Source organism: Scyliorhinus torazame, chromosome 3 (assembly GCF_047496885.1).
Source record: "Scyliorhinus torazame isolate Kashiwa2021f chromosome 3, sScyTor2.1, whole genome shotgun sequence".
Taxonomy (NCBI): domain Eukaryota; kingdom Metazoa; phylum Chordata; class Chondrichthyes; order Carcharhiniformes; family Scyliorhinidae; genus Scyliorhinus; species Scyliorhinus torazame.
This window is the reverse complement of record NC_092709.1, coordinates 63448229-63462199: the sequence shown is the minus strand read 5'-3', so window position 1 is coordinate 63462199 and position 13971 is coordinate 63448229. Positions and strand designations below refer to the sequence as shown.

Here is a 13971-nt window from a genome sequence, read left to right as displayed (position 1 = left end):
TTGCCCCATGCCACAGCCGGCGGCTGTGGAGGGAGGTGGCAGAGGCCGTCACCGCTGCGGCCCTGACACCACGGACAGGCACCTAGTGCCACAAGAAGGTGAACGACCTCGTCAGAGCAGGCAGGGTGAGCCTCACCCATATCCCCCCTCCCCATGTCCCCCCTCCCCATATCCCCCCTCCCCCATATCCCCCTCCCCCATATCCCCCCTCCCCCATATCCCCCCTCCCCCATATCACCCATATCCCCCCCTCCCCCATATCCCCCATATCCCCCCTCCCCCATATCCCCCACATCCCCCTCCCCCATATCCCCCCTCCCCCATATCCCCCCTCCCCATATCCCCCCTCCCCCATATCCCCCATATCCCCCCTCCCCCATATCCCCCTCCCCATATCCCCCATATCCCCCCTCCCCCATATCCCCATCCCCCATATCCCCCCTCCCCCATATCCCCCCTCCCCCAGATCCCCCCTCCCCATATCCCCCCTCCCCCATATCCCCTATCCCCCATATCCCCCATATCCCCCCTCCCCCGTATCCCCCATATCCCCCTCTCCATATCCCCCTCCCCCATATCCCCCCTCCCCCATATCCCACTCCCCCATATCCCCCATATCCCCCCTCCCCCATATCCCCTCCCCCACATCCCCCATATCCCCAAGTGAATCCAGCCCTAACCTTAACCTCTGCAATGCGCGTGCAACCGATGGCGTGCATTCATATACCTGCCTAACAGTGTTGCCTTTTACCCCTGCCACCACCCCCCCCCCACAGGAGAAGCGCGCACACAACAATAGGGAGCATGTGAGGACTGGAGGAGGCCCCGCTGATGAGAGGCCACTGACCGAACACGAGGAAAGGGCCCTGAAACTGGCTGGCGAACCTGACGACCGGGAGGTTGCTGATGCAGAGGTCGGGGGCGTACTAGCGAGTGAGCCACCGACAGCCCGTCCCCATATCCCCCCTCCCCTATATCCCCCTCCCCGATATCACCTGATCACTGCCTGCGTGTCTAACCATGCATGCTTCATTGCGTATCGCAGGACCAAACGTCCAGGCACCCATCCCTGCAGATGCAGACCGCCCGCAGGATGCCCCTCGGAGGCCACGGGAGACAGAGAGACCCGGACCCTCCAGCATGCGACGCCCGCAGGATGCCCCTCGGAGGCCACGGGAGACAGAGAGACCCGGACCCTCCAGCATGCGACGCCCACAGGATGCCCCTCGGAGGCCACGGGAGACAGAGAGACCCGGACCCTCCAGCATGCGACGCCCGCAGGATGCCCCTCGGAGGCCACGGGAGACAGAGAGACCCGGACCCTCCAGCATGCGACGCCCGCAGGATGCCCCTCGGAGGCCACGGGAGGCAGAGAGACCCGGACCCTCCAGCAAGCGACCCCGCAGGATGCCCCTCGCACACCACGGGAGACGGAGAGACCTGGAGCAACAGGGAGACGACACCCCCGTCACGTGAGGGAGCGACCACCCAGCGACGAGGGGGGCAGCCACAGGCCCCCGTCACATCCGAGCCAGGACACCACTACCCAGGACACCACTACCCAGGACACCACTACCCAGGACACCACTACCCGGGACAGCACTGCCCAGGACACCCCTACCCGGGACAGCACTACCCAGGAAGACGAAATACCGGACAGTGACTCAGAGTGGATGGGTGGAGATGAACCCCCACCCCAAAGTGCCATGGACTCAGAGTGGGACGAAGAGCACGACACAATGCCACTGCTGTCACCAACACCCTCCACCATCGCAGAAACACTCACCTCGGTTGGGCACTTTAGTGATGAGGCGTCTGCTACATTCACTGGTGCGCACAACACAGCCGTCCCGGTACAGCAGGTGGAGGTAGGAGCAGCAGAGGGGCCGGGCGGTCGGAGGGCAGCCCAGCCCAAGCGAACATCTGCCGCCCAGATGGATCCCGGGTTCCTGGAGTTTCCACACCCACACATCGATCTGATGCAACCACCGACCCGGAGACGAGCGAAGAGGGTGACGGCCGGCTTGCGGCGGCTGCAGTCGCAGGTGGAGGAGTCCACCCGCGTCCAGGAGCTGGGAGTGGTGCCGGTCATGCGTGCCACCCAGGCTGACACCGCACGGGTGGCGTCCGCGGTGGAGGCAAAGGGTGCGACGGTGTCAGAGATGGGGAACGGTTTGCGAGGCCTGGGGCTTTCCGTGCAGGCGGCGTCTGTGGCCCAGGACATGGCTGCCCTCTCACAGGAGGCCATGAGCCAGTGACAGCGCCAGATGGCAGAGGCGCTCAACGCCATAGCCCAGTCGCTGCAGGCCATGGCCCAGTCTCAGCAGGCCATGGCCCAGTCTCTGCAGGCCATGGCCCAGTCTTAGCAGGCCATCGCTGAGGGCATCGGCGCCAGTGGCCATGTGCGAGCCGGCGTCGCACTGTCGCAGACAGGGTTTGCCAACCCCCTGGGCTCCATGGCTGCAAACCTGCAGACCCCTGTCGATACCAGCACGGGCCTCCAGGACTGGCAGCGCTAGATGCCGGGGGGGGCGTCGGATGGCCAGTCCGTTCGCATCCCCCACCCATGTAGAGGCCTGGGGGCCATCGGGCACCCCGAGGGAGGAGGAGGTGGTGTGGTCCGTCCCGGCTCCCCCTGTAGGGGAGGTCCTGGAACTCCGCGACACCTCGGACTCCCCCCCTTCCGTCCCAGGTGCATCGGGTGGGCAACGGGCAGGACAGGCTGGCAGCTCGCCATCCCAGTCGCCCGGGCCGCAGCCTGGCCCATCTAGGCCAGGACGCCCCAGGAAACGGCCGCCAAAGGGATCCAGTGTCAGAGGGCAGGAATCACAGGAGTCCACCTCCAGGTCTGCTGTACCGTCTGGGGAACCACGTAGACGTAGTCAAAGGGCCCGTAAGGCCAAACAATTAGACACTGAGTAAGTTGGCACGGGTGCAGGGCACAGATGAGTTTTAGGGGCTAGGGCACGTGCATGAACTCGTTTGGTTATTAAAGTCAATGTTACACCTACAGAAGCTGCCTTTGTGCTCTGTCCAAAGTGTGCGGGGGTGTCATGTACGTTGAGCGCAAGTGTGTGTGTGAGGGGTGGTCTTACCTCAGTCCCAGGTGAGTCTGCCCCCTTCCCCATGGGCCGCCATCAACATCCCCCGGGCAGAGGACGGGACCGTGCGCTGCAGTGTCACAGCCGCATGCAGGGATGGTCCGGGTGGATGGTGGTACTGTGGCCATGGGTCAGACATAGTCCAACGATGTGGAGCCAGGAGCTCACCGCAGGGCGGGTTGTCATCATCCTTCATGGCCTGCAATAGACACGCGTCCACCCGCAACTGTGTGAGCCCGGCCCGTTGTGCCGCAGGTGGATCGGCAATGGGGGGGGGGGTGGTGTGCATGCTGGTGGGGTGTGTGGGGTTGGGGAGGGGGGTGAGGGTGCTGGGTGGGTGGATGGGTGGGGGGTGTGGGTGGTCGGCTGTTGCCATGGTGTGCGGTCTGTGACCATACTACCCGATTCCCACGCCCATCTAGTCAGTGAAGAGGGCGGCTATCAGTCTGTCCCGTGCCCGCTGGGCCAGCCGGTAACGGTGGACAGCCACCCGCCTGTGTCTACCCCGTCTGCCCTGACCATTACCCCCATCCCCCTCATCTGGGGAGGAATGCGCCTCTTCCTGCTGCTCCTCCACTCCGCCCTCCTCTGCCTGCGGCACATCGCCCCTCTGCTGGGCTATGTTGTGCAGGACGCAGCACACCACAATGATGCGGCCGACCCTATCTGACCGATACTGGAGGGCGCCCCCAGAGAGGTCCAGGCACCTGAAATGCATCTCCAGCATGCCAAAGCACCTCTCGATCACTCCCCTTGTCGCTACATGGGCATCATTGTAGCGGTTCTCCGCCTCATTGCGTGGCCTCCGTACAGGCGTCATCAGCCACGATCGCAATGGGTAGCCCCTGTCGCCCAGCAACCAGCCCCTCAGCCGGGGATGGCGTCCCTCGTACATGCCGGGGATGGATGACCGTGACAACATGTATGAGTCGTGTACACTGCCTGGGCAATGGGCGCAGACGTGCAGGATCATCATGCGGTGGTCGCAGACCACCTGTATGTTCATCGAAATCGTCCCCTTCCTATTGGTGAACACGGCCCTGTTATCTGCAGGTGGCCGCACGGTGACGTGCATCCCATCAATCGCGCCCTGGACCATGGGGAACCCGGCCACGGCAGAGATGCCCACAGCCCGGGCATCTTGGCTGGCCCGGTCCACAGGGAAGCGGATGTAGCGGTGCGCCATGTCATCTAGGGCATCTGTCACTGCCCCGATGCACCGATGTCTGCGATATGCTGGACAGGTCCCCACTCGGTGCCTGGAATGACCCCGTTGCATAAAAGTTCAGGGCCACCGTAACCTTGACGGACACGGGGAGAGGGTGTCCCCCGCCAGTGCCACGCGGTGACAGGTGTGCCAGCAGGTGGCAGATGTGTGCCACGGTTTCCCGCCTCATCCGGAGTCTCCTCCTGCATTCCCGGTCCGTGAGGTCCTGGTATGACTGCCGGGGCCGGTACACACGGGGCGCCCTCGGGTGCCTCCGTTGCCGTGGGGCCGCGATGTCCTCCTCCCCCTCCTCGTCCTGTCGGTCAGGTGTCCCTCCAGCCTGGGCGGCTGCCGCCTGCCCCTCTGCGGCAGCCTGCGCCGCCTCTCTGGCACGCTCCTCCTCCTCCTCCTCATCCAGGGCAACATGGACATTAGCGGCTGCCGCCACGGCGGCCAACATCGCTGGATGATCGGAAAACATGACAGCCTGGTGGGAGGGGTGGGAACGACGACATGTCATCATTGCCCATATCCCCTCCTTCCCCCCAGCCAGATGGCATGGACCGCATGGGTCCAACTGTTGGAGGCTGGCACCTGGCCAGGTGGACAAACTCACTTGACCCCCCATCCCCCTCCCCGGCACGGACCCCTCCACCCCCCCCATCCCCCTCCCCGGCACGGACCCCCCATCCCCCTCCCCGGCACGGACCTCCCATCCTCCTCCCCGGCACAGACCCCCCCACCCCCCCATCCCCCTCCCCGGCACGGACCCCCCATCCCCCTCCCCGGCACGGAGCCCCCCATCCCCCTCCCCAGCACGGACCTCCCATCCTCCTCCCCGGCACGGACCCCCCCCTCCCATCCTCCTCCCCGGCACGGATCCCCCCCCATCCCCCTCACCGGCACGGACACCCCCACCCCCCTCCCCGGCACGGACCTCCCATCCTCCTCCCCGGCACGGACCCCCCCATCCCCCTCCCCATCTCCCATCCTCCTCCCCGGCACGGACCCCCCCATCCCCCTCCCCATCTCCCATCCTCCTCCCCGGCACAGACCCGCCCGGCCCCATCCCCCTCCCCGGCACGGACCCCCAATCCACCTCCCCGGCACGGACCCCCCCATCCCCCTCCCCGGCAGGGACCTCCCATCCTCCTCCCTGGCATGGACCCCCCCCCCCATCGTCCCCCCGGCACGGACACCCCCCCCATCCCCCTCCCCGGCACGGACCCCCCATCCCCCTCCCCGGCACGGCCCCCCCATCCCCCTCCCCGGCATGGACCTCCCATCCTCCTCCCCGGCACGGACCCCCCCCCCCATCCTCCTCCCCGGCAGGGACCCCCCCCCCCATCCCCCTCCCCGGCACGGACCCACCCATCCCCCTCCCCGGCACGGACCTGCCATCCTCCTCCCCGGCACGAACCCCCCCCCCCCCATCCCCCTGCCCGGCACGGACCCCCCCATCCCCCTCCCCGGCACGGACTTCCCATCCTCCTCCCCGGCACGGACCCCCCCCATCCCCCTCCCCGGCACGGACCCCCCCCCATCCCCGGCACGGACCCTCCCCCCCATCCTCCTGCCCGGCACAGACCCCCCCCATCCCCCTCCCCGGCATGGACCCCCCCATCCCCCTCCCCGGCACGGACCCCCCCCCAACCTCCTCCCCGGCATGGATCCCCCATCCTCCTCCCCGGCACGGACCCCCCCCCAACCTCCTCCCCAGCGCGGACCCCCCCCCATCCCCCTCCCCGGCACGGACCCCCCCATCCCCCTCCCCGGCACGGACCTCCCATCCTCCTCCCCGGCACGGACCCCCCCCATACCCCTTCCAGGCACGGACACCCCCATCCCCCTCCCCTGCACGGAACCCCCCATTCCCCTCCCCGGCACGGACCCCCCCCATCCCCCTCCCCGGCATGGACCCCCCCATCCCCCTCCCCGGCACGGACCCCCCCCCCCCATCCTCCTCCCCGGCACGGACCCCCCATCCTCCTCCCCGGCACGGGCCCCCCCCCCCCCCCCCATCCTCCCCGGCACGGACCCCCCCCCCCCCAGCACGGACCCACCATCCTCCTCCCCGGCACGGACCCCCCTCCCGGCACTCCCCCGGAGCCCTGCCCACTCTAACCACCCCCCCCCCCCGCCGCACACACACACACACACACAACCCTAGACACACCTCTCCCCACACATTCAGACTGCGGCCACGCCATCGCCTGCCCAGCGGCCAACCCCCCAGGCCGTCACTCACCTCCACGCTGGTCGGCGTGAACCTGGAGCACAGGTTCACGCCGATGAAAAGGAGGTTTGATTGGCGTCGACGTGACCGGTCATCACGTCGACGGGACTTGGGCCCATCCGGAAGGGAGAATATCGGCAGGCCCAAAATCGGCTGCCTTGCGCACACCCGTGCCATTCTCCGACATCTGCGGCGCCATTAACGCCCCGCCGACTTTTCTCCCTTCGGAGACTTCGGTAACCGGCGGGGGCGGGATTTACGGCGGCCAACGGCCATTCTCCGACCTGCTGGGGGGTCGGAGAATGACGTCCCAGGAGAGAGTAGGCCATGCTAAATTGCCCACTGTGTCCAAAAAGGTTAAGTGGGCTACAGGGATACGGAGCAGGTGTGGGCTTAGCTAGGGTGCTGTTTCCAAGGGCTGGTACAGACTCGATGGGCCGAATGGCCTCCTTTTGCACTGTAAATTCTATGTTTCTCTGATTCTATAGTAGGAAGCAGGGGAGAGCAGGGAGCAGGAGAAAGCAGGAAAGAGCAGGGAGAAGAAGAGAGCATGGAGCAGGAGAGAGCAGGAAGAAGGAAGCTGGCAAGAACAGAAAGCAGGAGAGAGAAGGAAGCAACGGCAGGCAGGAAGCAGGAGAGAGCAGGAAGTAAGAGAAAGCAGGAGGCAGGAAAGAGCAGAGAGAAGGAGAGAGCAGGGAGAAGGAGAGAGCAGGAAGCTGGGGAGAGCAGGAAGCAGGAGAGAGGAGGAAGCAGGAGAGAGCAGGAAGTAAGAGAAAGCAGGAGGCAGGAAAGAGCAGAGAGAAGGAGAGAGAGCAGGGAGAAGGAGAGAGCAGGAAGCTGGGGAGAGCAGGAAGCAGGAGAGAGCAGGAAGTAAGAGAAAGCAGGAGGCAGGAATGAGCAGAGAGAAGGAGAGAGCAGGGAGAAGGAGAGAGCAGGAAGCTGGGGAGAGCAGGAAGCTGGGGAAAGCAGGAAGCAGCTGATAGCAGGAAGCAGATGAGAGCAGGAAGCAGGAGGGAGCAGGAGACAGCAGGAAGCAGGGGAAAGGTAGGAGTAGGAGAGAGCAGGAGGTAGGGAGCACAAGAGTGGGAAGTAGGAAGTAGGAGAGAGTAAAGAGCAGGAAGCAGGAGATAGAAAGCATGAGAATAAGGAGTAGGATGCAGGAGAGAGCAGGAGGTAGGAATGAGTGGAGCCATCAACATTCCTGCCTGACGCCTGAGAATGGTTGAGTCTCATCTAAGGACACCTGAAATGGGGCTTGGGGCTCCATCTCTGCCCTGCCTCATTGTCCCTTCCACAGGATTACATAGAATGTACAGCACAGAAACAGGTCATCCAGCCCAACCAAGCCAAGCCAGTCTTTATGCTCCAGTTGAGCCTTTTCCCATCTAAACCTATCATTGCAATTCTCTTTTTCCTCCTCCCTCAGTTTCCCCTGAAATGCATCAATCATTTGCTTCAACCATTCCTTGTTGTAGCGGGTTCCACAATCTCACCGCCCTTCATTAGTAGTTTCTTCTGAATTCTTTACTGCACTAACGTCTAGGGAGGAACATTGGGCGGGATTCTCCACTCCCACGCCGAAGTGGCCGCGCCGTCGTGAATGCCGTCGAGGTTCACGATGGCGCGGAACGGTTTGGTCCCGACCGATTCAGGCCCTGACAATGGGCCAGGATCGGGGCCGCGTCATCTACCCGCGCCAGGCCTTGTCGCCCGCGTAAAAGCGGCGCCACATAGATGACGCGGCCGGCGCCGCATAACGGACGTCATCTGCGCATGCGTGGTTGCCGTCCTCTCTAAATCCGCCCCGCAAGAAGATGGGGGACGGATCTTGCGGGGCCGCGGAAGGAAGGAGGTCCTCCTTCAGAGGACACATTTGAGGTACCCCACATTTGAGGTACCCCCCGATGCAGGATCCCCCCTCGCCCCCCCGCTGGCCGCCACCCCCAGCGTTCGCGCGCTGTTCCCGACGGCAGCGACCAGGTGTGGACGGCGCCGGGGGGAACCCGCCGTTTTGGCCTGGCCGCTCGGCCCATCCTGGCCTGAGAATAGCGGGGGTGCCGGAGAATCGCCATTTTGGGTGTCTCCGCCGATTCTCCGGCCTGCGAAACTCGACCGGGCCGTTCCCGCCGCTTGGGAGAATCGCGGGAGGGCGTCGGACCATTGTCCCCGGAAATGTTGGCGGCCCAGGCGATTCTCCCAACCGGCGTGGGAGTGGAGAATCGCGCCCTCTAACTTCACCCGCTGTATTTCTGCCTTGTTCGTTTTCTTCAGGGACAGTGTTCATTTTAAAATTAATTTTCGCTTTAATATCACCTACATTGAATGTGTCATTGTGTCCATTACAAAGTGCTGTGAAAACCTTCCATTCATTTTAGTTGGAATTAAGATTTAATTTTGACCACCTGGCTTTGGGAAAGAAAGTAAGAATTCTAATTGAAGTGCTCTGATAGATGTAATTAACAAATGAACACATTTCCAGTTTAATTCTACCATACATTGTTTCATCAATGATTACATTTGTTGTAATTCCACACATCCGGAGAAATTCCAAAATGAGCCAACTCCACCGAGTGAGTCACAGATTTCTGGCTATAAATACAGCGTGCGAGGCTCAGCAGCTCAGTCACAGGCAGCAGCAGCAAGAAGATAAAAGAATCACCAAACAAGTAAAGCACAATGAACAGCAAAGATACTCTCGTTGTTCTTGCCCTCCTGGCACTGGGTGTGTTATCCATACAAGGTAAGCAATCTCTAGTTTCACAGCGTCTATACAGCATCTATAATTATATGGCTCCTTTTCCCTGCTGGCTCTGCTGCATATTGTAGATGACATTGTATAGCAAGAGGAATTCTTATCAGTATTTATTGAAACATATGCCAATTGTTCAATGTTTGTTTGACTCTTTAGACAGAAGACTTCAGGAGAGTTGGGAGTATATGTAATTAGGATGAATGGGATAAATTTTATCATGGGCTTCCGAACACAAGTATCAAGTTGCACGGCTGGTCCCAAGCTGGGACCATAATTATTCAGATCGGTTGCTTGGCTCACTGGAACAGAAAGATGATTTGCCTCACAGTGCGCCTCCTGTCAGCTGGGCCCAGCTCCCTGCTAGCTCACCAATCACTACTGTCTCCGTTTCCTCTACTGGCGGCTGGTAAAATTCAGTCCAATGAGTGAGTGTCAAAATCATTGGAAAATTGATGGAAGTTACTTAAAGAACTTTGGCACAGGGGAAATTTGAAACTTTGTTCTTTCTTCGATTAATTTGAGTGCTACCAATTATTACAACAGGAATGCAAGCCCTTCTTTCAGCTTGGGGTGTTGATTTGCTGAGGTTCCTGTTGGACTGCTTGGTATCAGAAAGGTACAGCCAGGAAAATTATTATAGAGGATAGCTAGCAGTTTAGTCCCAGGAGAGAAAGTGGGGCACTTGAGAAACACCAGTGCAAATCTGGAAATCAATCCATTTGTTTAATTTACAGCTGCATCAATTGGAAACACAGGAATGAACCTACGCTGCCAGTGTATCAAAACACATTCAAAATTCATCCACCCTAAGCACATCGAGAACATCGAAATTATACCAAGTGGTCCTCACTGTGGGAACGTCGAAATTATGTAAGTGTTTAATTCCTCTTCAGTTTCCTGTATTGAAAAAACACAGCAATTATTCTAGCTTTAAATAGGAGTTCAAGCTTCTTACAAGAGGGTGGATGGCAAATAATAAATGTCATTCTACATTTCTTTCAGTGCCACCCTTAAAAGTACGAATCGTGTGTGTCTCCATCCTGAAGCTGGCTGGGTGAAGAGAGTTATTGACAGGATGATCAAACAGTAAGTTTCAATCTGTGTAGGGTGGGGAGAAGGACGGTTTCTTTTTTCACTGTACTTTTATTTAGTTTCCCACTTTCTGTCAGATCACAATATCTAATTCTGTCCAGTCAGGTGTGGTATAAGTCAGGCCTCCCTTCATTTACTCGAACCAAACCTCCGTAAAATACTCTTGCTCATTTTCTCATCATATCATTCAGAGTGGAACGGGTGAATTGAAAACCTAGGCCCCAATGTCTCAGTGAATCAGGACACCTTGTGACTGAGCACTGGCCAGGAGAATGCCAGGGATTGTTGGTTTGTGCTGGGTTAGACAACTGAGAGCTGAAAGCGCCCAGTGTTGGTTACATAGACCCAAACCTAGTGAAGGAACGCAGTCCACACGACGGTTCCTGCTCCTCGTCACTATCCAGTGAGTGCCCCCATTACCACGGGTGATTTTGAAATGGACTCAAGGCAGGTGCAGGGTGGGAAATAATAGCCTCATAGTCAAACTGCTCAAGAACACTCCAGGAATGGACACCCAAAGGAGATACCAGAGTATATGAAACTATAGTCCCCAGGTGGAACAAGATTGTCAACACAATGCTGGGCTGAGGCTGCAGTCAATGTTGAATATGTTAGTAGATGACATGACCCCTTAGGGATGATCTTCAATCTGAATGTTTAACATTCTGATTCTATTAAATATATTATTATTTAGTATTTCATTCCGCTTCAAGTAAATGCTGTAAATATATCCAGTTAATTTCCTACCAAATATACTTTGAAAGCATTTTGTATTTCAAAAATATCCTTGTATGGCATAAACTTAATTTCTTCATTCTCTCATTTCCCATAGTTCCAAGAAGATGAATTAACCTCGCCAAAGAGAAGCTCAAAACACTGATAGAAAGTTGGGATTTTACATCTGCCTGCCTGGCTTGGTGCAGACTCGTCACAGCCAGAGGTTGAACTTAGCTTTAAGTGTTTCTGTTTATTCAACTGTTTTAGCATCTGGAACACTGAAGCATGAACATTTCCTTCAGTAATTAGGTCCCAGCGCTATGGAATAATTACTTTTCATTGTTATTCAAACAAATTCTAAACACTTGCTGCTATGTAGCAGTGTTACAGGATGTAATTACTCAATGGTGTATTGTTTAGTATGACAAATTGTCAGGAAAGTGTTTGCTATTTATGTCTATTTTATTATTGAGATATCTCTTAAAATGGTTGATTTTACTTCTGGGTTCCAAGAGTTATGTTGCATTAATAATTAAAATGGTTATTAATTTGTGATTGTTTTCCTAATAAGAATTTGGGCAGGATTCTCCGGTCCCCCAGTCTTGTGTTTCTCGGTGGCATTCCGTTCGTTGGAGGAGGGATTCTATCCTCCTGCCGCTTGTCAATTTGATTTCCCACTGGAAAGATCTATGCGAGCGGGAGTGCGTTGCTGGGAACAGTGAATGGCAGTGGCTGGAGAATTCCAGCCTTTATCTGAAGCTTTTCTCTTTAATTTATTATAATATTATTAATATGTAATGGAAAGATTGGGGCTGATCTTGTCTTGATTTATTTATTTAAAATAAACATTTTAAAAATTGGAATTGTTTTGTCTTGCTTTGCAAGTTGCCAGAATGTCCTGTTTCCTGAATAATGCAGCAAGCAACAAAAAGATAGCTGTAACCATTATTGATCCGCAGGTATAGATGACCTTTACCTGTGACACACCTTTAAGAAGTGTCCACAGGTGACCTATAGGGGACAGGACACATGGGTTTGCTGCATTGTTCATTCACATTCCCGGTGGTGGCTTTCACTGGTGTAAAACCGACGTGAGGAGCTGATCAACGTTGAAGCTTCTGGGTAGGTTTTTTAAAAATGCAGCAGGATGAATTTCCTCCGCCTTTTCGGAATACTAGCAGGGACTTTTGCTCAGAAAGGAACATTGGTCGGGGGCTGCTTCTGCCACTTCTGTGCCTTTACAACAACAACTCGCATTCTATAACACTTTTGATAGAGTTTTAAAAGTCCCAAGGCGTTTTCACAGCAGCAAAACATGGACATGGAGTGTCGCAAGGATATAGTTGGGCACATGGCCAAACGTTATGTCACCAAGATGGGCTCTAAGGAAGGTCTTAAGAGAAAGATGGAGAGGCTCAAGGAGGCCGTCGCAGAGTTTAAGGCCTATAGTCATCAATAATGGGGTATCTAAAACAAGGTCAGTCATTTAGTACAGAAAGGAGAACATTTCTTCACTCAAAGGATTGTGAATCTTTGGAATTCTCTACCCCAGGAAGCAATGGATTCTCAGCCATTAGCCAAGTAAGAGCAAGATGGAAGCCAGAGTGTCGGGCAGGCAGTGAGTTAAGGGTTATTAAGATAATGCAGGAAGGTGGAATTGAAGCTGAAGTGATCAAACATGAGTAAGGGGTATATATGCCAGGTCATTCATTCCCTTTGCAGGGGACTAGCTCATTTATTTGGCTTTGACATCACGATGAAGCAGCGGAGAGACATTTTATGGGGTTTTCCGATTTCCCCAAGCTCCCGGATGCTTTTGAGAGCGCATAAATCACAATCCTACAGCACCATCTCACCTGAGACTAGGAAGGGATTCCACTCCATGAATATGCAGCTAGTTTGTGACGGTACTCAGAGCCACCTTCATGTCAACACTCCATATCCAAGATTAACCCACCACCCCACACCCCCCCACCACAGGCCCCGAAGATTTCCAGGGGTATGGGATGCCCGGCAATAGCCGAGGTGGTTCAAACTTCCAATTGGAAATTCCCCTGCAATGTGAATTAGATAATGTGATTTAAAACCCAAACTTTGCATGGTTCTGGTGTGCTACATCCATAATTACCAAGATAAAATTAAAAACCACTTCTAGCTCCTGGGTAATTATTGTACAGTCAAGTTCCCCCCAGCGTTCGCGCGCTGGTCCCGATGGCAGCGACCAGGTGTGGACGGCGCCGGGGGGAACCCGCCGTTTTGGCCTGGCCGCTCAGCCCATCCTGGCCTGAGAATAGCGGGGGTACCAGAGAATCGCCATTTTGGGTGTCTCCGGCGATTCTCCGGCCTGCGTCCCACGGAACTTGACCGGGCCGTTCACGGCGCTTGGGAGAATCGCAGGGGGGGCGTCGGACCGGCGTCCCGGGAAATTTTGGCGGCCCAGGCGATTCTCCCAACCGGCGCGGGAGTGGAGAATCTCGCCCTTAGTTTTTCCTCCTCTGGTTGCTTAGTCAGAAATGGATGTGTAAGATTAATCATTCAGGTCAGGGAATTCCTAAACTGGCAACTGTTGATGCCCAACGTGGGACTTGCGAGGTTTATCCTCATAAAAATATTTAAAACAAGATACGAGAAAAAAAGTGTGATTCCAAAGAGAAGGCGTTTGAACCTGAACACATGGCAAATAAACAAACTGCAGGAAAAATATCTAGAGCAGCCCAAGAAATATATGAAGTAGTAAAAGCAGAGGTCCCTCAATGGGTTAACAATTTGCAGCCAGAAAGTTTTGGCATCCAGAGACTGTGCTTATTAGTCAAGCTTCGACATGAACAATCTTGGCAGCAGTTCTTGCTGTCACAAGATATCTTCC

The 13971-nt window shown here is 56.8% G+C and overlaps 1 protein-coding gene across 1 annotated transcript; it reads left to right on the top strand.

Moving 5' to 3' along the window:
• Positions 1-9133: 9133 nt before the first annotated feature.
• LOC140408482 (interleukin-8-like) lies at positions 9134-11968 on the top strand. Its single transcript, XM_072495734.1, has 4 exons — positions 9134-9284; positions 10031-10166; positions 10299-10382; positions 11221-11968. Exons 1-4 carry the CDS (start codon positions 9221-9223, stop codon positions 11237-11239), a joined length of 303 nt encoding a protein of 100 aa, XP_072351835.1. The 5' UTR covers positions 9134-9220; the 3' UTR covers positions 11240-11968.
• The last annotated feature ends 2003 nt before the right edge of the window (positions 11969-13971 follow it).

Bases quoted from the DNA above. Each gene is read 5' to 3' on its own strand.
- LOC140408482 (XM_072495734.1), top strand. From the start codon at position 9,221: ATGAACAGCAAAGATACTCTCGTTGTTCTTGCCCTCCTGGCACTGGGT. The intron at 9,285-10,030 runs GTAAGCAATCTC...TTTAATTTACAG, and splicing joins GGGTGTGTTATCCATACAAG to CTGCATCAATTGGAAACACA. The intron at 10,167-10,298 runs GTAAGTGTTTAA...CATTTCTTTCAG, and splicing joins TGTGGGAACGTCGAAATTAT to TGCCACCCTTAAAAGTACGA.